The sequence below is a fragment of the Drosophila subpulchrella genome, chromosome 3R (genome assembly GCF_014743375.2).
Source record: "Drosophila subpulchrella strain 33 F10 #4 breed RU33 chromosome 3R, RU_Dsub_v1.1 Primary Assembly, whole genome shotgun sequence".
NCBI classification, from domain to species: Eukaryota; Metazoa; Arthropoda; class Insecta; order Diptera; family Drosophilidae; genus Drosophila; species Drosophila subpulchrella.
Genome location: NC_050609.1, coordinates 3,959,296 through 3,984,083, shown reverse-complemented (window position 1 = coordinate 3,984,083; position 24,788 = coordinate 3,959,296). Strand labels below are relative to the sequence as shown.

General features: G+C 41.6%; 1 protein-coding gene across 1 annotated transcript in view; it reads left to right on the top strand.

Moving 5' to 3' along the window:
• Nucleotides 1-8,417, top strand: part of LOC119547514 (protein timeless homolog) — a 73,695-nt gene extending 65,278 nt beyond the window's left edge. Inside the window, exons 12-18 of the mRNA XM_037854411.1 lie at nucleotides 2,108-2,197; nucleotides 2,327-2,375; nucleotides 3,107-3,248; nucleotides 5,539-5,744; nucleotides 6,023-6,111; nucleotides 6,474-6,677; nucleotides 6,890-8,417. Coding sequence (XP_037710339.1) covers nucleotides 2,108-2,197; nucleotides 2,327-2,375; nucleotides 3,107-3,248; nucleotides 5,539-5,744; nucleotides 6,023-6,111; nucleotides 6,474-6,677; nucleotides 6,890-8,343 — 2,234 coding nt within the window. The 3' untranslated portion in view covers nucleotides 8,344-8,417. The remainder of the gene's footprint in view (nucleotides 1-2,107; nucleotides 2,198-2,326; nucleotides 2,376-3,106; nucleotides 3,249-5,538; nucleotides 5,745-6,022; nucleotides 6,112-6,473; nucleotides 6,678-6,889) is intronic.
• Nucleotides 8,418-24,788: the final 16,371 nt, after the last annotated feature.

Sequence of the window (24,788 nt, the reverse complement as noted above, 5' to 3'; positions counted from 1 at the left end):
CTTGGATGGACATGGCAGGACATTGTCTGCCGCTGACCGCAGGCCAAACACCAGGCACGTTCCCGTTTTGCATGCCACCAGGATGTGCAAAATATCCAGCAATGAAGGTCATGTGACGAGGGGGAGGGGAGGGGGGCGGAGCGGACAGTGGGTGGACTTCAAACAAGGGGCGTGGCAGATATGCGTTCAGGTGTTGTCCAGGTGCAAGCGACGCGCAAAAGTCATTAAGGATGGCCTGCAAAGCTGAGCAAACGATTATGCATAAATTACTAGACCAACTTTGTACCTATTACGCAAGGAATCAGTTGAAAAAGTTGTCCGAAATTGAACATAAATCAAGCGTACAGTTAAATAACATTATAAATAAAAGTATAAAAGTGTATTAAAAGGAATTCCTAAAACACTTGGACAAGCAATGAAGAGTTTTAAAAATACAGGTTCATGAGCATGTTCTGGTTATAATAATACACATGTTTAAAGTATCTTGTCAAGTCCTGTACATTTTGGGGATAGCCAATTTGTAAGTTTAAAATATAGTAGAACTCATGTTCAATAGCCCTTAGCCGTTTTTAATTTTGTCAACGTTTGCAATAATATAAAAGGGTTTTTCAAGTTATTCAACTTAATCATGTTTAAAGGATTCTCCTTCTAGTAGTAAACATGCAAAAAATGGTCTCGTACCAACTTTTATCTTTAATAGAAAAGAACTCCCGTTAAACATCATGTAATTCTTCGTTATCCAGCCACATTTCTTGCAACAGTCTCCGAGTGAGAGTTTGAAAGTGCCATCATGACTTCCAGACTTTAGTTCTGTTCGGCACATAGCCCGACTACCCTGAAGTTACCGCTTATAACAAGAACATCAACAACGCCGTAACGAGGTTCATGTTTAATGGCCGTGCAGTCGCAGTCCTTCGGATGGAGCAGGAGCTAGGTGTTGTTGTGCCGGAGAGGATGGCTATATAGGGCTATATCCACAGTCCTGTCGGGTGTTGGGCCAACAAATGCAGCTACAAAGGCAGTCCAAAAGACATGCACTAATATCGTGTGCTGTCCGTGTTGCATTTCTCCCCAAATCCCACCCCCCCCCCCCCCTGCCCCCCCCGCCTGTATGCCATGTTTTTGGGCTTACAGCTTGAACCTGACACAGAAAATTGTATTTTAATGACGGAGCATAGCGTCACTGCCAACGACAGGGACAGGAACAAGGACATGCCAGTGGAGCCCCCATTCAAGACGTTAATAAAGCGACGCACACGCAGCACATTCCATGGGTGTAGGGTGTTCCAAAAGGTGCGAGGGGGTACGAGGGTGTTCGAGGACGGTAACGGCACTTCCAAAATGAAGTTGTTACCTGCCCAAAAGTCCGGCTCTCGGGTTTGGCTGACATTTTTTGGGGCATTTCGCCTGCAGCAGCAGGTGCAACATCAGCAGCCTCCAACCTCCAAGCGAAAGCCCAGGGTCGGATGGCCTTTCATACGTAGTATTCCATTCCAATTGCACTGTTTCCAAAAGGGATCCTGTGAAGTGTGCTTTCGACTAGCTTTGCATTTTATCAGGACCCTCTCTCTATATTTCCCTCTGTGTTTGTGCCCGGTTGTTGGAACACAAGTACACTTGTTTATGCATTGCAGCAGTCATAATTATTGTTAATGGCCATTTGTGTTGCCGTTGCAAAAGCTAAAGGGGTTCTCCCCGGAGTGCCCTCATCTATCTTTATGTGCACCTCCTGCATAATTGATTAAATCATGATGGATGCTTTAAACTTAATGTTTTTACAGTTAGCTCATTAAATTTTACTTTGAATTTTATATATAATTATAAATTATATAATAAGTATTAACTTTCCTCATATACCATATTTCCTGTCTGATCGTAAACTGTATATATTAAAGTATCTGAACCCGAAGTATTGGAATTTACTTTGAGAATTTAAGAATATTTATCCTTGAATTTAATTGCTTCGAAATTCAAATCTTTAATTTGCTATCTTTAAGGATTTTCCCTATTTCGTCTGACTACAATTAAGTATTTCCTTCGAAATTCAATCACCATTACAGGCATTCTGATTAGACCCCTGATATTCAATAAACATTTTCAATTTCAGCTGAACCCGAGGAGAAGGAAAATGAAAACGAGGACAAGCAGGACGAAGACGAGGACGATGACTTGGATAACGAGGAATTTGAAGAGCAGGGTAAGAGCAGCCCAACAGCACTCATCGCATAAATCTGTGATAAATATGAAAATAATTTGAGGAAATTTCCACTAATAAATGGCATTTGCCTGTTTTCCCACCCCAAATTTCCCTTTCTCCCCACGACAGATAATGGACTCACAGAGAAAACGTTCAAGTTTGATGATTTCGCTCGCAGGTAAGTAGGCCTAGACCAAGGATCCTATCCTTAAGCCCATAAAGTTTTCGAATCAAGGCCAAACCGCGTGGACACTTTACCATTTTGGGAAATATAATCCCGGGGAAGGGGAGATGGGGACGCTTAAATTTTACTGCTGTTATTTGAAAAGTTATCATGGTCGCCCGCTCGGTTGAACGGCGGTTCTGTGTGCCGATGGTGGTGTTGAAAATTGTAATTGTGTTTTTAATTGAAAGGCAGACCAGAGTCAGTGCTCGTGGCTACTAATTAAGGATTAGTGTCAGAAATTACTTGTGCCAAAAGTTTTATGGCCGCGAACTCGAACTCGAACTGGGAACCGGCGCACACAGATGCCGCGGGCAGCTTAGAACGGCAGCAACATCGGCGGCAGCAGCAGCAGCAGCACGGCAGCAACATCGCCCGCACAGCAGCAACATCAGGTCTCACCCTGCCACAACAATTATAATAAAATGACGTCAAGTTGGTTTGCCCGTTGTATTTTAATTGCGCTGCCATTCACGTTGTTGTTGCTGCTGTTGCCTCAAATGTTTCTAAAACTTTTGCGCCGAGTGTAGAACATTTGCGGTTGCCGTGGTCGATGGTGTTTTTTGGGGTGACTGCTCCGCTGCTTGGATAAACTCTTAAATCATAATTAGTTAAATTTAGCATAATTTGATTGGAGTTTGGTTTATAATACCCATCTGTGTTTCTGCTTGTCCCCTTTCCTTCAGACTGCTGAATCCGAAAATTGTTCGCGCCTGCACATTAGTGCTATCGGATTGGGCGGACATACCCACGCGGTCCTTGAAGGCGGCAGTAACTATTCTTCATCGCATCGCCTACGGCTGCAAATGCTCGGGAATGCTTTTTCAGGTGAGTGAGATAATGTAAGGGAAGGGTTAACTAAGGGAAAGGTGAGAAGGGTTATCTTAATTTTAAAAATGTATAGAGGACCGGTTTCTCAATGTCAGGTTAAGGATCTAGTTTGTTATCTGTCAGAGGAAGTTATGACTAAGGTAAATTGTTTGTTTTCTCAATGTGATGTTATTTTTTTTTCAGACTCCATGACAAGAATTAACCCGACTTTGAGAAATCGACCCCTAGATCTATTAGAAAGTATTCCTCGCTAAATTAAAAACTACCCAATAATGGTCAAATGCAATTGCTGGATTCTGTTTGGCTCTTTTTTGAAACCATTTAAAGGACCTGTACATAAATCAAAGTCAAATGCAAAAAACAAATGCCACAGCTAAGCTACCCGCCGCTCATTTTCTTTTTGCTCTCCTTCTTTCACTGTCGCTGCTTTCATTTCATTTTTATGGTAATTTGTACAAATTAAGCGGACCTTTTTTCTATTTGTCCAAAGCCACAAACGATATTTACTGCTCTGTGCGTACGCATATATATATTTTTTTTAAGCTGGTTCGGCAATGGGCTCGGTGGTTTCCTTTTCTGGTCCCTCCGCTGTCAGCTGGAATTTGAACTTTTTAAGCCTTTCACGCGCTGCCTTGAGCCAGAGCAGCGGTTGGGCTCTATAGCGACTCAAATATTCAAATGTCTGTGTTTGAGTTTGAGTTGGCACAGTCCCTGGGGAAGAGTCTAACGCGATTGTCTTGAAGTTGGACCTTAAAGATATTTGCGGGATTTATTTGACGCTTTTACTTTAGATTTAATATGACCTCGCCGTTTTCCTAGCTGTATTAGAATTTTAATTTGTTATGGCATTTCTGGAACCCTTTTTTTTCGGCTAAAATTATATAACTAAATTATAAAATATACTTTCTTCTTATTCATCACCCTTTATAGAGCATTTAATTTTGTACCTTTTACAATTGGCTTTCACTTCTTTCCGGATTTCTTTTCAACTGCTTATGCTGCTTTTCACGGCTGGCAATTAAACTTTTCTTTTGGGGCAGAGTTCATAAATCACATTCAGCAGCAGGCTGCGCGGCCTTCGCTCTTCCACCCACCGGGCTCTTGCCATTTTCATCGGCTTAAAGCGGTGCTTAAAGCCTTCGGTTTTTGGTTTCGGGCCACAGAGTGGCATGCAACCACTGCAGAGTCCGCGGGGGAATGGCCATTGGAGAATGGCTAATCACTAGAGCGGCCAAAAACGGCATCGCATTTGGGGAACAGAACCGTTGTCGAGTGTCTCCGTCCTTCGTCTTCAATCTTTCGCCCCGCGTCCTTCTTCGGGCGCCATTGGTTCCCTATCAGCGTCATCTAAGCCGGCTCAGTGTCTGCTGTGCACAAGCGACGATTAAAGGACGACAATGACGAGGACGATGACGAGAATGAGGAACCGAGCACTGGGAAAAATCTATCTAAAATCAGAGCTTCAAAAGGAGTTTTCGAAAAGGTTTAAATGGAAGCAGCAGAGAAACTGTTTTTAAAATCAATCATTTATTTTCCTATCTATACTAAAAGCCAAATAGTATTTAAGCATATCCTAGCAATTAATAATTACTGGCTAATTCTGCCAATACATTTTTTCAATTTTAATTATGAATTCTTTTTTGGTTTGACTCAAAAACAAATGTAGGTAAATGTAAAATAATAATAAAACCGTTTCAGAAACATTTTTAAGTATCCGAAAAAATGTAAAATTAATGTGTCTCTTTTTCTTAAATGTAAGCCTTTATTAATATCAGTTGTTTTTAATTTTTTTTCTCTTTGTTAATATAAAATGGGATTTTTTCTCCAGTGAACGGCTGCAGCTATCCATGTCCATGTGGCCATCAAAAGGAGCAGACTGCTGCTTGCCAGTCTGGCCACAAGCAAAACAAAAGTAGCATCATATGCAAAGTCAAAACCACTAATGGGTCTGCGCAATCATAGGATAAATTAAATTCCAAATACGGACGACGACAGTCGACAACGATACAGGGGCTTTCGGTTGGCTGGTTGGGGATGGGACTGGGAATGAGAATAGAGGGGTGTTTAGGGTTAGTTGACGGGGTTTGGGTGGCATTTATAAAGTTTTTGCCAACTGCAAATGATATCTTGCTCAGCAGAGAGACAACCGCAGGCGGCAACCGCAGAGGATTCTAGTTTCCAGAGAAGAAGGACGAGGTGGCGGCTGCTGTGGCTGCTGTCTTTCCAGAAACTTTTCATTTGAATTTCAAGCACAACCTAACCAGCGTTTTCCCCCTCTGTCCATCAGGCCAAGCTGTTTCGCATCTTTCAACAAGTCTTCAGCGTGGAACGTGACGTCCATCAGGAGGAGCTGCGTCGCCTGGCCATCTTTGTGGTGCGCAAATTTGTCGAGGTGGCCCCGACTAATCCCAAAATCTATGCAGAGTTATTATTTTACAAAGGCATCAGGGAGGCAAATGAGCTGGAGTCGGGCTATTGTGACGCCTACGAAGCGTGAGTACGGGTTACTTTGGGCATTGTCTCCCCATCTGAGGTTGGCCTCCTCATCACAATGGCCGCATGATTGACTGAGCCGGGGCTTCATCGTCTGTCGTTTAGTTGGCACATGATAAATGATGGCCAGCGGCCAGAGTGGAGAGTCCATTGTATTTGCACTTCCCCAGTAACAGTAGTCCAGAGGTTAGATCCTCTGCAGGGGAAGTCAAAACCACGGGGAGATAGACTGCTAAAAAGTCCTGACTATATATCTATTGTATTAACTTCTCTTGCAGAGGCACCAAGGGAGCCTGGAGCGAGGAGCAGGAGTCGGAGCTGCGATTCCTCTTCGAGGAGAACCAGCGCAATCCTGAAACCGATAAGGGTAATTACTAAGAGTCCAGGGATCCAGGGATGCAAAGCCTTTATAAGCCTATCCAAAACAAACGAGTAAAGGGTCCATTCTCAATTTTGGCTATCTCTAATTATCATCTAATTGAACAAAAGTTACTTTTAAAATCCAGTAAAATTCTAAACCTCATATAGGCTTAATTTTGATAGACTTTGCTGGCTTTGCATCCACTTTTGCCTAGCAAAAATCCACTTGGAGTGTAAATTAAAACTCGATTCGGAGTAAATGAATAGAAGCAATCAGAGCTGGGGCACTCGAGCCACTCCAATTGCAGCAGACAGAGAATGGCCAGGAATAGATGGAAAAGAACTACCCAATTGTGTCTGTTCTTTCAGATGTGATTGATTGGATTCTGGAAAATTTGGCCGACAAGACGCGCAACCGTCGCACTGTCCTGAAGAAGCTAAAGGAATTGGGCCTGATGTTCAAGGCACCCACCAAACGTTCGACCAAGTCGGCCCAGGGCGGCAAAAACCTCTGGCAGCCGGAAGAGGACGAAGAGCTAAGGAGCTTATACGATCAGCATCGCATTGAACCGGGTAAGTGGACAATCAGTTTGAGTACTCAGTGGAAAGGATAGATGATGGCAGGCCCAATCGAGGACATAAGAGCAAAGCCTACTCGATTGGGTTCTGGGCCAATAACCAAGGAAGCCACTTCGGTTCTAATTCAAATTTTTAATCAATTAAACAATTTTAATTAAATGTTAAATATGTAAAGTATATAATTTGACTTGTGTAATATTTTTCAGATTGCCTGGATCGTATTGTCCATGAGTTTGCGGAGCGGCGCTCCAAGCAGCAGATCATCAAGCGGATGCTGCAGATTCACCTGATAGCCGACAAGTCGGAGATTTTGCCCGCCAAAAAGGGGCGTGGCAAGGGCAAGTCCAAGAACCAATTGCCGGACATTGGAGGCGAGGGTGATGAGTACGACTTTGCCGAGGAGCCCATGTTCGAGGAGGAGGGATATAGAAAGCCCACAGCCAAACCCAAATCAAAACCCAAGAAAGCGCAGAAACGTCAGGTGGTCCGAACACCCTTAGATGTGGGCACAGTTAAAGCTCTAATCGCTCAGGTTAATGCCGACAAGTTTCAATCGGCCATCGAGTGGCTACAGGAATGTCTGCAGGATGCTAGCGAGGATACAGAGGAGGCGGTAGAGGATGAAGATGGCGTCCCACTGTTGCCCTTAATGGCGGATCAAAAGGATGCCATGGAGGATGGCGATTTTCAGAAGGTACTGGTTGCCCTGGGGATGCAGCCACCGATTGCAGGCATGGAAACCTACTGGCGTATTCCCACCTACTTAAACGCGGCGGATTTGCAAGTGCGTTCTAAGATTTTGCTAGGAGAAGAAGTGGATTTGAAGCCCGAAGACGAGGCTGCCGATGATGATGATGATGAGGAGGAGGATGAGGAAGATAATCAGGAAAGTGAAGAAGAGGAGGACTTCCTCGATAAGCACAGCCGGCAGAGGCAGGAGAACATAGCGGCTGAGCAGCAGCGAAAACTTGATAGCCTCATGTTCAACCAAAGCGATGACGAAACCGAGCAGCGTGCCCCGCCAAAAGCCAAGGACAAACCCAAGGCCAGCGAAAAGAAGGCCAAGCGAAAGGCCAAAGACAAAGCCAAGGAGTCAAAGGACTCTGGTGACAAAGGGGCCGACGAACCAGCGCTGGAGAAACCCAACACGGATGATTTATTTGACCAATTGAGAGCCAAGCGAGCCACTAAAATCAAACTGAGCGATATGGCTCTAAATGAGTCAACAAAGGCCGCTCAAGAGGCGAACGATGATGCATTTAACTTCAACTCGGAGGACTATCGTGCCCGGCTGCTCGAGCTGGAGGATGAGGAGCAGAAGGACGAGGATGGGGATGCCGGTGCCAATGAGGACAAAGAGAACAATACCAATAAGTCCCTGCAGCGTGCACGTCGCGTTAATGTAATTGACTCGGATGATGATGATGATGATGATGGCGCCTTGCCTGCCGACAAGACAAACAAACGCCCGCGCAGCGATGACGATCGGGAGGATGAGGATGGTGATGCGGATGCCAATTCCAATCCCAAAGCCGACGAGGACGACAGCGACGATGGGGCCAGCTTTCTGGCTCGCAAAAAGCCAGCCAAAGTCGATGGCGAGCCGGCCAAGCGGCGTCGGTTGGCCATCATCGATGACGATGATGAGGATGATTTTTAATGCACTCCCGTTCTGCTTTTGATTTTATAGCTCACCGGAATGGAAGTTCGAATAAATGTAACTTTTAATTTGCATATTTGCTGTTGCTTGTTCTTTTGTCATGTTCGTCAAGAATGAGTACGAGTACTGCTTTTATGGCATTACGCATTCCAGCAGAGCAGGGTATTATGTGGGGTATAACGTGTATTTTGATTATATTTGATTACGAAAGGATATTTAGTTGAGGGGATACTTATTTGAGTGTATTGGTATAAGATGTGCAAAATAAGTGTGGGCTTTTAAGGAATTTTCTTGCCGATTTATTTATAGAACATAATATAAAGTAACCATAATTTCGACTGTGATTATGCATACTTAAAAGATATTTATTTTGATTTTAAGTAACAAGGAAAGGAAACATTCATGTTCCATTTATAAACATCATGTTTTGCCTACTGTGCTTCCCCCACATGGGTACCCAAAGTCAACCAACTCCATTGTAACTGTCTGGTAGCAAACATGGCCTAGACTCCCACACCCCCCTCCCAGCAGTGGCACGCCCCTTCAGGCCAGTTCTATTACCTCTGCCATTCCTCCAGTTTACTTGATGGCATTTCGTGCTGGTCCATTGTGAGCAGCACATGCAGCTCCACCTCCAGAGCCTTTTGTGTGCTCCTGCTAATTTGGTGGCTTTTGTTGGTCGGATGCTCTGGCTGGGGTGAGCATTTGCCTCGCTTCGTGCAATGCATTTTGTTAATTTCTGGCCAGGGCGAGACGGTTCAAGTCCCAGGTTCAGTTCTGGATCGAGGGTCAAAAGGCATGCACTTGGAGAAATCTAACTAGTCTTAGTTGGCACCACATGGGAAGCAGTCTAAAAAAAGAAAGTTATATTATTTGTATTCTAGGTCATACATATTGGAACTAAAATTTTCTAAAATATACAAATAATATATATTTTAGGAAATACATTTACTAATAATATTTTTTAGGTTTTATAACTTTCTTCAGGTGTGGTAGCGACGTATTCGACTCCGTATGCAAATGCTCCACTTGAGCATTGTGCAGGCAGTTGCAATTCACACACAATCCACATTGTCGGAAGAAATAATCGCACTTAAATGCATTGCATTGTAGCAGCCTCTGAGGGCGAGCAGAGAGCAAAATACGAGTCAGTGGCCAATGTCCTCGGTCATATTGTGTTTTTATTGGATTTTTGGGGCTGCACGTCTAACGAATTTGTGGTGCGTTTCGCAGCCGGAGACCGACTTTTATTTTGTGACACTTTTATTGGAAATTACTCGGCCACAGATGAGAATGCGGTTTGATTGGGAAGCCATTTTAAAAGCAAATTCAATTCAATTCAATAATCAATAATCAGAGCCAACTGTCTGTGGTGCTTCCGCAACTGGGTTGCAACGGGGCGTATGCGTGATGTCGCACTGGACGGATTAATGAAATTAAGTGCATAAATTTGAGCGGGCTGCGAAAAATCCAAGCTAGTGCATAAATCAGCACCCAGACAGGCGACTTACCTTTGGCGCTCGTCTTAGGCACTTCATTTATTTTGCAGCAGAATTAAAAGGACTCGAGACACGTGTGTGGCACCTGCCAAGGAGAAAGTGAAGGGCCCACCACCACCCCCACCCACTTCGTCCTGTGACATGTCACATTATTAATTTCAAGATGGCGCGCACTCAATTTAAAAGGCAACAGCGAGTGAGCCGAGCCGGTGATGAGCAGCTCATAATTTATTTCATTAATTTAATCAACCTCCTTGGCACATGTCAACTGCATGAGCCCTCAAAAGAATGCCACACCTTTTTATGGAAAAAGCGTGGCGTCGTTTACAGCGGAGGTAGAGTGAATAGTGCTTAAAAGGTATTATAATCAAATAAATAAAATTATGCATTTGAAATAGAATATTTATTCCACGTTTGGACTAGAAAAAAAATTGGATTCTGTATTGGAAATTAAGAGGAAACTTTAGGGATAATATTATTAAATGTAAGCAAACATTTTGCATGTTAATATTTTGTTATATCAATGTACTAATCTTTTTACATGAACTGTAGGTCTTAAAGTGGGTCGAAGAGGTTGCGCAAGACAGCAGTAATGACAAAAACAACGGCAAACATCATGTTTAAAATCACTTAATGCATCGTAAATTATGATAAAGCGCGACCTGGGACTTGAATATTCTTTTTCTCGCTGCTGTCAGGAGCGGTTCATTAAATGGAGTTTTTCCGGGGAATGTGTGTGCGTGAGCACAATAAACTGTAACTGCTTTCATTAGGGCAACAAAACAGAAAGAGTTATTGCCCGGGCTTTTCACACGCTCATTTCCATCATTAGAACAAAGGCCGTGCAGATAGCGATGCCAACAGCTAACAGCCAGCGGATTAACCTAATCTGGGGACTATAAAGGCGGCTATATTGTGACACAAACTCACAAACACACACCCTGTCATTCTGCACTCGGAAAACTTGCGACTTTTCATCATAACGGGAATGGGAATGAGAATGTCGCTGACGAGGACGTGGCATATGCAGATGATGATGGCGTTGTTTGATGAGTTCGCTTCTCTGCTTTCCCCGGATTTTCCCGATTTTTCCCTACTATTCTCTCATTATACTCTTGCAAAGGTATTCTACGTTAGTTACTGAGTTTGAAATAACTTAATATACTTTTTTGACAATAAACCAAGTTAGTTTAAAGTCATTCTTAGGTACATTGTTAGATATCTACATTAATGTTTATCCCTTTATAAAATATTTCTATAAATTTTATATCATTTAAAATAGTAGGTACAATCATATATTTTTTTCTCCTTAATTTTTTTCTGACCTATGAAGTGTATTCTAAGGATAGACCTCGAATTTAATTATTTTCTGTTCAGTTTCCGTTTTGTGGGGGCGTTTCTTTTTGCGAGTGTGTATTTGTGCCCCCGGCACATGTTTTTCTAACAATCACACAATGTTTATACAACAGAAACTTTTTATATGCCGCTCATCTCGGCTCAAATTGAAGCAGATTTGGGCAAAGACAAAAAGCGCCTTTGACGTGTGATAAACACACTGCCAGATTCGCAGGATTCACAGGACTGGCAGGATTCGCTGCAAGAGAACTGCGAGCAAAGAAAGCACTTTGGCAAAAACTTCACCGACTGCCTGTGGAGAGGTCTTCCTTTTCCCAGTCTTTGTTGTCACCCGATGACAAACACAGTTCAGTGTCCCGTCTTGGCTTTTGGGAAATCATAACAAAAGCAGCCGGGCAAAGTTTGTTTTCAAAACGCTGAGGCTGAGATACACTTGCCGGCGTACTTAGTCGAGTGTTTATACTCCGGATGAAGTGGTTTTGATTAGTGGCCCTCTGCCGAAAGGCTTTTCCAGAAGCACTGAATAGAAGTTGGTAAATTAAATAAATCGGGTATCTTAAAATCAAGTACCAACAATAACTTTTAGCTCAGGGACTTCCTTCTGAGTAATGAGCTTTTTGAAGTTAATAATAGCTAAAAAAATAATCCCTAGGTGGTTTGTATAAAATGTTTTATTAAATGTTTATGATATTGTAAAAATCATTTATTTTTCTAAGTGTTCTCAGGATCTCTATTTGCACATGCTTTGTTTTAGGGCAGCAAAAAGCGGCCTTAATCTACACATGTGTACCAGCAAACGAAGTCCCTGTTTTTTGGGGTCCTTTCTCAGGACACCTAAGGGCGTGACTCGGAAGTGTCAGTAAATAATTGTAAAAAGCGTATGTCATGCACTCTTTAGCCCGGCCCACTTTTGGCACAATGACAGTCTGGAACGGCCTTTGTTAACCCCAATGGATCGAACTAACTAGCCATCTTACCAACTAACCAACCCGAACCCCCCCAAAATATTCACCCTGTTTGCAACGGCTTACGCACAAACTTTGTGGACACTTTTCTTTTACGCCTGATGAGGGTTGGGTTAGGTTGGATTGGGTCTTTGGACCCGGGCCCCGAGTTCCGACTTTGTAAGCCGACTAATTGTTATTGTAGTTTATGTTGTACCCAGGCATAAGGGGCTTTTAGTGACCCTCGTGATCCCGTATACGGGACTTATCGTTTCAAATGCTCGACGTAGGGGGCTTAGCATTGTGTTGGCCGCTTTTAGAAGAACGCTTATAATTAGCCTAATGGTTGCCAACTTGGCAGCGGCTTTTTCAGCCCTATTTCGAGGGAGTCCCCATAAACAGACATATGATTTAGAACGGGCTGTAAGTCGGCTGGGTGTGGGCTTCCTGCATCTTTTGATTTTGCGCCAGATATTTTACACTTAACAAGTCATAAATAAATGCGCCCCTTCGACGTCTGCGTCTCGCCCCTCGACTTTAGCCAATTAAAACATGAATTATAAGCCCGAACAAATCGCTAAGAAGTCGGCCGGCAGTCCGGGCATAAATTCTCGCTTGCCAAAAAGTTTCCTTTGTCTGGATTTATGGTAGGCGAAATGCGGTTGGATGGCGAATGTGCCAATTTCTTTATGGGGAGTGCGGTTGAAAGTATAACGATTTTCGTGATCTGCAAAGCGGGGAAACTTTAGTCCTTTTTCGGCTTTTGAGGGACGCGAATTTAGGGAACGAATGAGAAAGTTTTAACGTTCGGATAAATCTAATTGCCGTGGTCAAAGAATATTCACAGAGTTTTTCACATCTCATGGAACACTTATGCTATTAACTGAGAGCACCACTCAAAAATACTGAAGTGCTTTTATTTATAGCACGTTTTCCCTTGGTTTTTATTACTTAACCACCTCTTAATCTTTTAGGCTCAAGGGCTATACGATTTTATTTTAAAACGATGTTACTATAGGATCGATGGGATAAATTGCATACAAATTGATATGAGACCCGTTTAAATAAGCACTAGTTTTAATCCTTGGATTCGCTCAATATTATTTGAATACCTTGTATCGTCGATACATTTTCCAAAATTTGTCATGGATGCTTTAAAAACATAGCTTCGCAGAAACAAATTGGCACGCACAAATGAAATAACCGGTTTTTACTTTTCCCAGAAGCCCTAACGGCAAATATCTGGTATTTGCACATTGCAGTTGCATTGAAGTTGGTTTTCAGTGGGCTTTCAGTGGGTGGTAACGCCACGTAACTACGTAAATTACCGGCGCATTGTGGAATGCATTTCATGTGCAATAAATACATACAAGCTGAAAATTGCCACACCATGATGCATGAACCACTGGGGGAGTGGCGGAGGCCGTTGACACGCCCCCTCTCCTGGCGCCATTCAGAAATACACACCCAGATTGTTATACCCACACCTTTGGCTATGCTATATATATGTACACGGGCAATTTTCCGAGCCATTTTTTTTTGCAGAGCTACGCGTGCAAGCAAAACAAGAAAAAAAGGGAATTATGCAAAATTCAAGCCTCAGTGATTTTTATTTATGAGCGCCATTGGACAGAGGCGAAAAATGGACGAGGGGCCAAGGGAGACGGAGTAAAGCGCCGACTGAGAGTCATCGCATTAACAGATTCCCGGCTATAAACCAAAATTATGGCGGCGGCACTCGCTTTTTATTTGCACTCGCGTTGCAACCTTGTTGATTAAATTGATGGCAACTGCAATCGCAGATCGAAATCACTGCTTTTTTCTCAGTCCCTAGGGCGTTCCCGAAATCTGTAGGGTTTTTATAAATGATTTTAAAACTATAATTAGTATAGATCGTTAAATTAAATGATCCATGATACATTTTTTTTTAGGAATGATAAATAATGTATAATATTCCCTGGTTATAGAGCTATTTTATGAAAACTGTAATTAGTACAGGGGTATGATTTACTTTAACAGCCAAAATGATATACGCCCCATGAAATCTATTAGGCCGGCTTTAAGTCAATTTTTTTTAATTTTCAAATAATTTTGTATTTTCTTTTAGTTTTATAGTTCTTGGGAACACTAAGGGCTTGCCCCGCATTTCAACGAATGCCCCCCTTATTTGCCCAGACAAAATGGCGACCCAGGTGTTGGTTTGCCGATTGTCAGTTGGCATTTAAATGTCGAAAACAATTTCGGCCAGAGCGTTTCACACTTTAGAGCCCAGGGCCTAGAACGACTATATAAATCAGATCCATGGCTTCTCGACGGGCACTCGCTGATAAATTATGTAGCACCTGCTTGGCATGCAAATCGGCGGTGGCTAAGCATTAAACACTAAACAAATGTGGAATTTGGCAACGGTGCTTATTTTTATTTCATTCACCTCTGTGGCAAAGCGACGCGTCGAGTAGAAATATGTTTGCCATTTTGTTTGCCATTTTTAATGTGTGTTTTGCATCGCTTCTTTTTGTGTTTTTGTGTTTTTGTGTTCCTGAGCTCTGGGCCCTGGGCTGTGGGATCACCGTTTCCGTTGCCAGAGCTACGTGGCATTTGCCACCGCTGCGGGCGAGTGCGTGAGTTTACGGTTTATAGGACCCGGAGTACGTGGCCCGCGCCCGGGATTACGTTTATAATCTGCCGCAACTTTGGTGTTGGCCCGCTGGGCGGTGGTAAATTTGCAAAATGCGTGAGCTGACTATCCGGTTGCGATTTGGGATAGGCCGTTGCAATCTCCAGTTTGCTCCCACTCTGACATTTAATGGTCGCAAATAAATCCCGGTGACTGGCAATATACAACTGCAGGTGGTTTTAATGAAGCCCCGGCGTGGGATCGATAGCTCGGTGTACCATTCGTCTATTCAGAGTCCCCTCCTGCAGTTGTGAGAAATATTGGAGTTCTTTGTTCCCTGGGAACTGGCCGTGCTTCAAACTGTCGAATGTCACGTGTGCGGTCACAAAACACCATCCTATCAAGAAATTAATTAAGCCCCAAAAAAGGACACCTTAAAAAGTGTCTAACTGTCTGACAACCGTTGGCCATCGGACATTGGAATCCTTTTACCCATCTTTCCCGAATTGTGTGACAAATGCTCTTTTTTATTGAGGACTGATATATAGGATGTCCTCAGCAGATAACTCTCCTTTTTACTTTTTATGGAGAGATAAGAATTTACCAAGAGTTTCTGCTTTTCCACTATAAAAAGTTAGTACTTTCACCAAAATAAGAGGTACTAACATTGAAGCATTTAAAGACATACTTCCCAATCTATTGCCATTTAAATATAGACAATTTTATTTTTTCTTTATCAGAAAGGCCTAAAAAATAAATGTAATGTAAATAAATGTGTGTGTTTGTGAAATCCCATTGCCTATAAGTACATCTATCCTTAACTTAGTTATAAGATTTACATTAATTTCCTTTGAGCGTTGGAAAATCATTTTATCGGTAAGGGTGTGAAATTTTCCTCCCAATCAATAACCAAGTTATTCTCTCGAAAGACAAAACGGAATTCCTTTTGCTCCCCAGCCTGAAATAGCCGAATATGTGGAATTATTAATATGTGAATAACAATCGCCTGCCACAAGGCATTGGATAACAGGAAAAAGGTTAAGCTAATCAACTGCTCAACGTTTAACAAGGGTTGCTGGCCAGAAAATCCTCGAGTTTTGCATGCGGGGCGGTTGAGCAGCTGCCTGATAACAAGATTAAAAACCTTTCAGCGTCGGAAATTGAATTCAAATTCGACACACAAAAGTATGCACAGAATTGAGGGCTTTTCCAATCTTTTTCTCTACTTTTTTTTCTTGCCAGCCTCTGTCTCGTCTTGGCAGCAAAATGACAAATCGAGGCAGGCAGACTGCAGCGGCTGCGGAGGCAGGGCGAGCATGTGAAGAAAAGAATGAGTAAATGCCACTTGGAAGTCAAGCAGGCAGCGCTAACAGTCAGCCGAAGATAGGGACGTGCCCACCATGCCATCGTCCTCATCCTCCTCACAATCCTTCGAATCCTGCCTGGCAGCCAGCTAGTCAGACAGTTGGGCAGGGCTCACAGGGCGGACAGAGCTCACTGAAAGGCTTACAGCAACTTCGCTTATAACTCATACGCCTAGTGGGCCGGGTGAGGGGACAGCACAGTGCGCCTCAGTGATGTCAGAAACTTATTCAAAACAAAAAATAGAGTATGCTTCCCAAAAAGTATAAGAAAAATACAATGTTTTTATAAATTCAGCTTACAAAATAATTTATATTATATTGAATAGGAATAAGAATTCTCAGTAAGTTCAGAATTCTTCAGGAAAGTCAGGAATGTTTCCATATACAACTCTGACTTACCATTTCTTTGTTTCGCAACATACAAAATAACATATGCAATGATTTTCTAATATTTTTTCAACTATACAATAATCTTTAGCAACAAAAGCAATAAAAAAGATTTCATTAAAGTATATAGCCTAATTTCCCTATAGGTATTTAACATTATAATATGATATTTAGCTATGTTTCTATTTTTATATAGAAACATCAAATGTTTTCTCTCCAACTTGGCATTCCTGCACTTGTTGTCGGCTCACCATAGTCGAATTTCAAGTTTTAAGTATTATTACATTCCTTTACCCTTTTCAAGCGAATTTGTCTGAGTATTTTTACTCCTCCGGCCCCCGTTTTTTCCAGATGCTGGCTGGATTTTTTTGTATTCCGAATCCCCCAACTTATTATTATTGACTTTTGGCCCGGGCGTTGGCGTCGATGTTGGGTTTGACTTTGGCGTTTTCAAGTGCACGTGTCTGGCGGTCTGGCGGTCTGCGGCGGGGTCTCTGCAAACAGGCCGAAGGCAAAGTTCCTCTACATCTGGTATACATATACAATATATAACGTATGTGATGAAGCTATTGAACCAACATCTTTCACTGCATTGCGCCTTATGAAAGACAGCCCCTTCTGCGCCGCCTTTCTTGGCACTTTATTTAGATTTTTAGTGGCATGTAACATGTTGTGCTCGCCCGCCTCACACATTCACTATTCATATTTGCACATTAGATTATTGCATGCCTAAGCACATCCTGTGGGCCGATGGAATCGAAGGACGCAGGACGAGGATAAGGACGATGGATATGGATTGTGTGCACTTTGGCTTAAGTTTGCTGCTCCAGAGTTGCACAAATGTTTGCCATTTGTTGCTGCCCTCGATGGCAACGGGAAATATCAAATAAATATTATTTCCAATCTTGGCTGCATATCGTTCTTGTCCTGCCGTTCATATCTGAGTGCATTCTTTGTCAGCTTAGTCTTTGGCGTGCCCTTCAAGTGTTTGCTTAACCCCCTGACGGCAGGAATATTTTTGACATCCAGGTGTCTGTGGATGCTCCAATTGAGAGTCAAGTGTTTATCACTTCTGGAAATAAGTTTTTGTTTACGAATTCCGCCTCTAATATATCCCCAAACCAGGAAAAAGCGGGTAAACAGTGTCCCATGGGAGTCGGAGTCTGCCTTTTTTGGGGTGACAGATCCATAAAGCACAGCTGCTCTGCGAAACGCATTGGGCTTATGCCGGGATTAGAGCCTTTTGTTGCATATGTTGCAATACACATTTTCAAAATACCAAAGTTATTATTAAATTTATACAGACAATGACAAAATGGTGGCCAAAAAGATACTATTTAAAGCAGTCATTAAAATTTAATGGTTTACTTGCTAAATAAATGAATTCGTTTGTAAAAATATATTTTGTAGCTCATGTTACCTTCTAAATATTTTGTTACGAAAATGAAAACAATTCACAAATTGCTTTGGCAGAGCGTAAGGTAAACAAAAGAACGAAATTCCATACTTTAAAAGATTAGTTCACTGCATAAATAGCTTGAATTCTGTGCTAAATATTTAACTACACATGGCGACTAAAGTTCACCCAAAAATAATTAAGGCTTACATTCACAGGTTGCACTCATAAAATCTGTAACTAATTAGAACTGTCAATTTTTAGCACATGTATACTCAGCACGTAAGGCATAACAAATTTTACTACACCATTATTTTGTTATGTTTTCTTTTAAGCAAATTGCAATTTGGCAAAAGTTTGCGATAATCCAAAGGAGAAGAGATAATTTTTGTTGCAAAATTGCCGCATCAAGAATTCACAAGCCCAAGAAGTTGGATGAGTAGCATGCAAAAAGGGCAAATATACAATATGTATACAAAACAACTGTTGTAAAATTTTTGTCATACGAATGCATAAATATTTCAGCCGAACAAAGGGCCAAAAATAATGCCAAAAAACAGGATAACAGGCAAGACAAAAGGGGGTTGGCTGGGTTGGTTTTTCCAAGGCTTATACCACCTACAGGACATTCTAAAATTTCAACAGCCCCCTTCTTGCGTGTGTGTTAGTTTATGAAAAAACATTTTGTGGCCACACAGATGTAATGGCTTGCTGTGTGTGTGTGAGTGGCATATAATAACTCAAGTACAAGTGTGCGGGTCTGCTTGTATTGTTGTTGATGTGATAAACGCGTCTGGAATTATAATTAAAGCAAATCTATGAAAGCCCGTCCATGTGAGTGTGCGTAGGACTTTTTCGCCTTTTACGTGCCTTCATTAAAAATGAAAACATTCCGTCGTCGGCTCGTCTGCTTCTTATACCCAGCTTCCTTTCTTGCCTTTCTTTGATGCTTGTTCTCCACGGCAAATGTCGCTAAATTCTAAGTAGACTATAAATGTTGCTACATGTGTAGGTGCGTCTGCACGTGTGTGGGTTTGACTTCCTTGGGTGCGACATGTTTCTCTTTCTTTCCTCGGCGGTCTGTATGTGTGCACGGTGAAAAAAGATGGGGCAAGGTCCTCGCTTAATTATTAAATAAATATATTTAAAAAATCAAAGATAATAAATTAACTTAGATTTTTTTGTAAGTTATTATTAACAGAAGCACTGCATCACTTTGTTAATAATAAAAAATTCTTTACAAAATCATTATATTATTCATATCCTGTTATATATTCTTGTTCTAGAAAACTCGACGTTACATACTTATAATTATGATATTTAGATTAAGAAATTAATTTGAGTAAGAATTCTATTTTTGAAAGGTCCTTGCTTAATTAATTAATAAATATATTTATTTTAAATCATAATTAACAAAAATTCTTTAAAAAAATCATAATCATAATCATATACGAATTTAATACTTTGTTTATAATCTTTTTCTAGAAAACTCAAGGCTACATATGCTTATTATTTTTAGGTTTAGAAATGAATTTGAGTAAGCATAAAAAACTGTACTTTCTTTCAAAAATAAGGTAATTTCTTTATAATTTCCTTGTTTAAACTTGGTTTCCTAAGGGTCCCTTGGAAATTCAAGTAATCTTTTGTTTCCAAGTGTACATGCCCTTGGTGTGGGGCACAAAAAGTTGCCATTGCTGCTGCCGTTGTAATCTTGGTAATAACCACAAAAATTATTATTGTTGTTGCTGTTGTTGCGGCCGCTGTGGTTGTTGCCATTGTTGTTGTAAGTGCCAATATTGTCATTAGAGTGGCTTGTTACGCAAAAAGCAGCCACAACAGCAGCAACATCAGCACCGCCGGCAACATCTTGCGGCATTTTTCGCATTTGCGTCTTTTATTTTTGTATTTCGGTGAGTATGCGACACGTTTACTTGCCCCCCCAATTTGCCACCCTCCTTGTGGAAATGCGCCTCCTTCTTGGTGGCATCATTATTTTCGTCTTCCTTTGTTCATTAAACGAACATGAAACGTTAATTTAATAAAGTCGAGCCGGGAAGCCCGTTTGGCTAGAGGGCTGTGGCATTTCTAATTGAGCAACAGTTCGCCTTTCTTCGGAGAAAGAGGGAAATGAAAAGCAAAACAACCTAAAAGGGGCATTAAATTGTTTATTTTATGCTGTGGAGAATCGCTTAATTTCGAAGGTATTAGGATTACAGGTTTCATTAGGAGAGGCATTTATTTATTATAAAATGTTGAACTGAAAGTTAATTTGTGTCTTCATCCGGACAGACAGACAGACGGACATGGCTAGATCGACTCGGCTAGTGATCCTGATCATGAATATATATACTTTATGGGGTCGGAAACGCTCCCTTCTGCCTGTTACTTACTTTCCGACGAATCTAGTATACCCTTTTACTCTACGAGTAACGGGTATATAAATTAATAATAATTTTACTATAACATCTAGAACCGCTTTCTACTTTCTGGTATGGATAAGTTCGCTTCATCGACCGCAGCAGTGGGTTGTCCCTCAGTGGTTGTTTGGATGTTTGGTTGTTTGGTTGTTGGTTGTTTGGCTCGCAACTGGAGTTTGAACTCCCGTGGAAAGTTTTTGGCCGCAAAGAGCAACTACAATGTTTCACGGGGGGGCCGGATTCCCCGCTCCGGTGATGATGCTGCCTTTATTAGCATAAATATTTGTCAAATACAACAACTTTGCGCGAGAGCCAACAACAATAATATTCATGGGAAAAGTTTGAAGCGTTTTCATTGGTATCGACTTAACAAAGGTATGACAGTGTATTACCTTCGGGTATAATTGCGCATATATTCATCATAAGTGGGTATTCAACCCCCATTTGGTTCCATTAAGGCAACCTGTACCCGGACCCGGAGTTTTTAGCTTTTCTCGAAACTTACTTATGTTTTCCCTGACTCTTGTGGGGGTTAAATTGGAGAAATGTGTTCTAATTAGCAACACACGCGCTTCCACTTCCTCATCCCCGGTTTTGCAACCTGTTCTTGCTGGGGAAACTTTAGCGCGGATGAAACTTGTTGGGGAAACTCGCATTAGCCCGTTAAAGAAGACCAAAGGGGCATACGAAGTTATTGTTTTCGCAACAAAGATGCAGGCTAAGGCTTCCCTTCCAAAATCTCTACCCGTAAGCTGGGCTATTTTCAAAAGCTTCCGAAAAAAGATTTAAATTATGAGGGGAGAATGAAACAAACCAATGTTTGAGGCAGGGATGGAGTCGAAATAAAATGTTCAGTTTATAAAATATAAGCTGTAATATAAAATACAAAATAATTTTAAATGTTTAAAATCATGAATCTATAACACAATTTTAATAAATCATTTTAAAAAATATACTAAAATATTCTGGTAACTAGAAATAAATTTAAATACCACAAATTGGAACTTTTAATAGTACCAATATTATTATTTTACTTAACTTATGACCTGGATAAAGGGTTCGATTGGGTAGTTTTCACAGTCTGTTCAACCCTGGCTTCTCGACATTGCCACTTGTTGGGCATCGCGCTAATAATCCTTGGCCTCGCAGGTAAAAGGCGGTGAAGCTGACTGTGAAAGCATCATCCCCCAAGTGGACCATCTCTCGACCCCTGGAAACCACCTCAAGCCCCTGGAAAACCGGCTCCATTCATGCTGTCGCTTAATATCTGATGCCGAACTCTGCAGAAGCTACAAAATTGAGCACGAAAATGGTAGTAGTTAAATTTGCGATGGACTATTTGGCTTGTCTATTGATGTGCGCGCATTAAAAAACAATTTTTGTGAACGGCAAAACGGCAGCAGGATAACCCCAACTCCCGCGAAAAGCGGGCAACAATGAAGCCTTAAGTGGACTTTTATTGACTTTAAGTCAGAACCAATTTCGGGAATTTATCGAACACAGTCCGCCGGGCTTTGGCCGGGCCTTCATTATGCCTTGGGGTTGGCGATGAGCAGGGGATTTTTGTTTTGGGGATTGGGATTCGGGACTCGGATTGGTACTGCTGATGAGGATGAGGGACGTGAGCCCTCCCAGCCGGACTGTCATTTGCCTAGCTCATCAATTTCGCATTCGATAAGTGTCGTCAGTGCTTGTTGATGCTCACCATTTCATTTTGTCGATTTTTATACACTTCATGGCATCATCAAATACTTAGTCATCTCGTCATTTCGTTCATCTATTAATATCGGGTCTTTGCAGTTGAAAAAACGATAATATTTTCTGTTTTCTTAAAATAGAGTTTCCACAAGCCAAATGAAGTTTGCATTGAATTTTGATTGGAGTCTAAAAAATATATCAGAGCCACTTTGAAGATTTATTAAAGCAATACTGCAGCTTGTTTGCCCCTTATTGCGTTTAGAGTTTCAGTTGCAACATGCAACACATAGGAAAGTGGGGCTTGTGTGCCTGCAAATATGAAATATACTGCACTGCAACTGCACACTGACTTGTTCGGAATGCCTGACAACATTTTAATAATGTTGCCAGGACAGCCGCCGGAGGAGGCAAAAGGCGACAGCGGAATGCCATCTTATGTGTTGGCTTTTTGCCGCCTCACGATGTCTATTCCTCGCAGGCTCTTTGCCAGGACCAATGCCTTCTGTGAAATTGGCAAATGTATGACTACACATTTACAAGCTGGATATTAAACATGGCAAGACGAGAAGTTTTCCACACACCCAAATAGGTGAAAAAGCTGCCGAGATAAATTTTGCATTTAATGGGAATATTCCACACATTCATTGGCAGTTGAAAGCTTACCATATTTACCTGTGAGTGTTGGTTTAACTTATGAACTTTCCATTTGCTATTTGAAAAGATGTTTTCAAGCCGAGCGAACAAAGAGTGCCCTTTTGGCTATCTCGGTTCCATTTTCCTGGCAAAAGTTCAAGGTGAGCCAAGAGCTGCGTAAAATGCCAGGGTTGTCGGTGAAATGCCTCTAGCACTAGCCAGTTTGAAAGCATTTCCCTAAATAAAAGAGATAGAAAAAAGAGATTTCGACTTTGATGGCTTGCCCAAAGAAATTAATTTTGAAATTTTGATTGGGATTTGATCTTGCCGAGGCATAAAATGCATTGTTATTATTTATGGATCGTCTGGCGCCGCAAATAAAGCCAATGTGCCGGGCAGGCGACAAAAATAATTGAACATAAAATCCCACGCATTGTGTTTTTGTATCTCCGGCTAATAATCAAAATGGATGCTAAAGCTCTTCGTTTATAAATGCTGGCGTCACGAAACTTTGCCAATGGACATAATGCGCCCGAGCCTTCCAAACTAGCGATGCAGTACCCGAACCCCAGTCCGAAACTCGTTCAATTGCCAAAAAGAAAGGGCCAGCGTCTGAGTGTCCAAAGGAAAGCAAAAGAAAGTTGTGCAAAGTCCATTAAATACATAAACCTGCCACGAAATGTTCATGGAAAGCGCATAAAGAAAGTTTGTAGCCAGTGAGGCAGTCAGCCGGCCAACAGGGCGGATGGGTGCAAAGTGCCCGGCTATTTATGCTCGCCATATGTGACGCAGTCGCAAAGTCCAGCCATGGGCCGTAATAACTTGATTTGCGCCCATTGTGGCGACGCAGATGCAGCACAAAAATATGGGCGGCGACACGCCCCCATCCGGATGAAGCCGGACCATGAAGACGCCGGATTTCGCATCCTCGACTGCCCCGTCAGCGTTTGGCTTATTTATGACTTCCTTTGCAGCGGAAATGTAAAAGGCATTTCGGTTATTATGCACATTTATGTCAATGTGGCAGAAATTGATGCTCGTAAAAAGTAACAACTGCAGGGAAACGCCCCCAGGGCCCAGACTTAGGACCCCGGGACAATACAATATGTTATTTCAATATTGAGAGTCGTAAAAGATTAAAAAGATATTAGGTGGAATAACAAAATGGGTATTAAACAAGGGTGGAGCAGAAATCAAACTCGATTTTGTCGTATAAAAAACATTTGCACATATGAAGTTGTTTATTAAACAGCAAGGGAAAATCAAATTAAGAGATTCAGAACTTCGTAATAATATGTTCTCTCTTTTAATAATTTATTGTTAGTAAATTACACTTTGGTAGAACAATTTAAAATTTATTTTTTAAAATAAAAAATAATTTTTGCTTGTTAAGATATATTTGTTTTGTTAAATGTATAAAATACCTTAGCATATAAATTTACGAAAATCGAATGTTTCATTGTATTTAAACTATACCCTCTTGCAAAGAAATGCGTAAAAAGTAAATGATGAACAACATGTTTGCATTCAGAGGAAAGCGGAAATAAATTAACAAACTGTCCAAGCTAAGAACGATAAAAACGTCATGGTCGGCCATTTGAAAACCATTAAAAGAGCATTCAAGTCAGAGGAAATCAAATAAAAAACTTAGCTGGGTCAATTGTCTAGCAAGTCAACTGTCCGAAAATGGTGGGAGGACATAAAAAGAAAGCCGGAAATGCGTCGGAGAGAAAGTCGCATGGACACATGTGTTGCTGGGATGCTGGCAATCCTTTTGAGTGATTTCTGCGAATTAATTTCAAACTTTTCGCAAGTCCTTGGTTTCTGTTGGCGAGCTTGTGCGAGAAAAGCTCTTTATCTTCTAGCCAAGGAAAATCCGAGATGGGCAATAAAATCCTGCTTGAGTGCGATGCTCTTTTTTCCGGTTGCCCCACTGACTCCTCGGCTAATTGCCGACAACGTCGAGAATTAACCACCGAGAATGGCTATTATTTATTTTAGCACCACTAAAATATTTATGCAGATGATTCCTTTTCCCTCACCGAAGTCTCCTCTTTCTTTTTTGCCACGGCTGCGGTCATAAATTTCCATCGCAAAGTAAAGCAATTAAAATTTGCATAAAATTCGAATATAT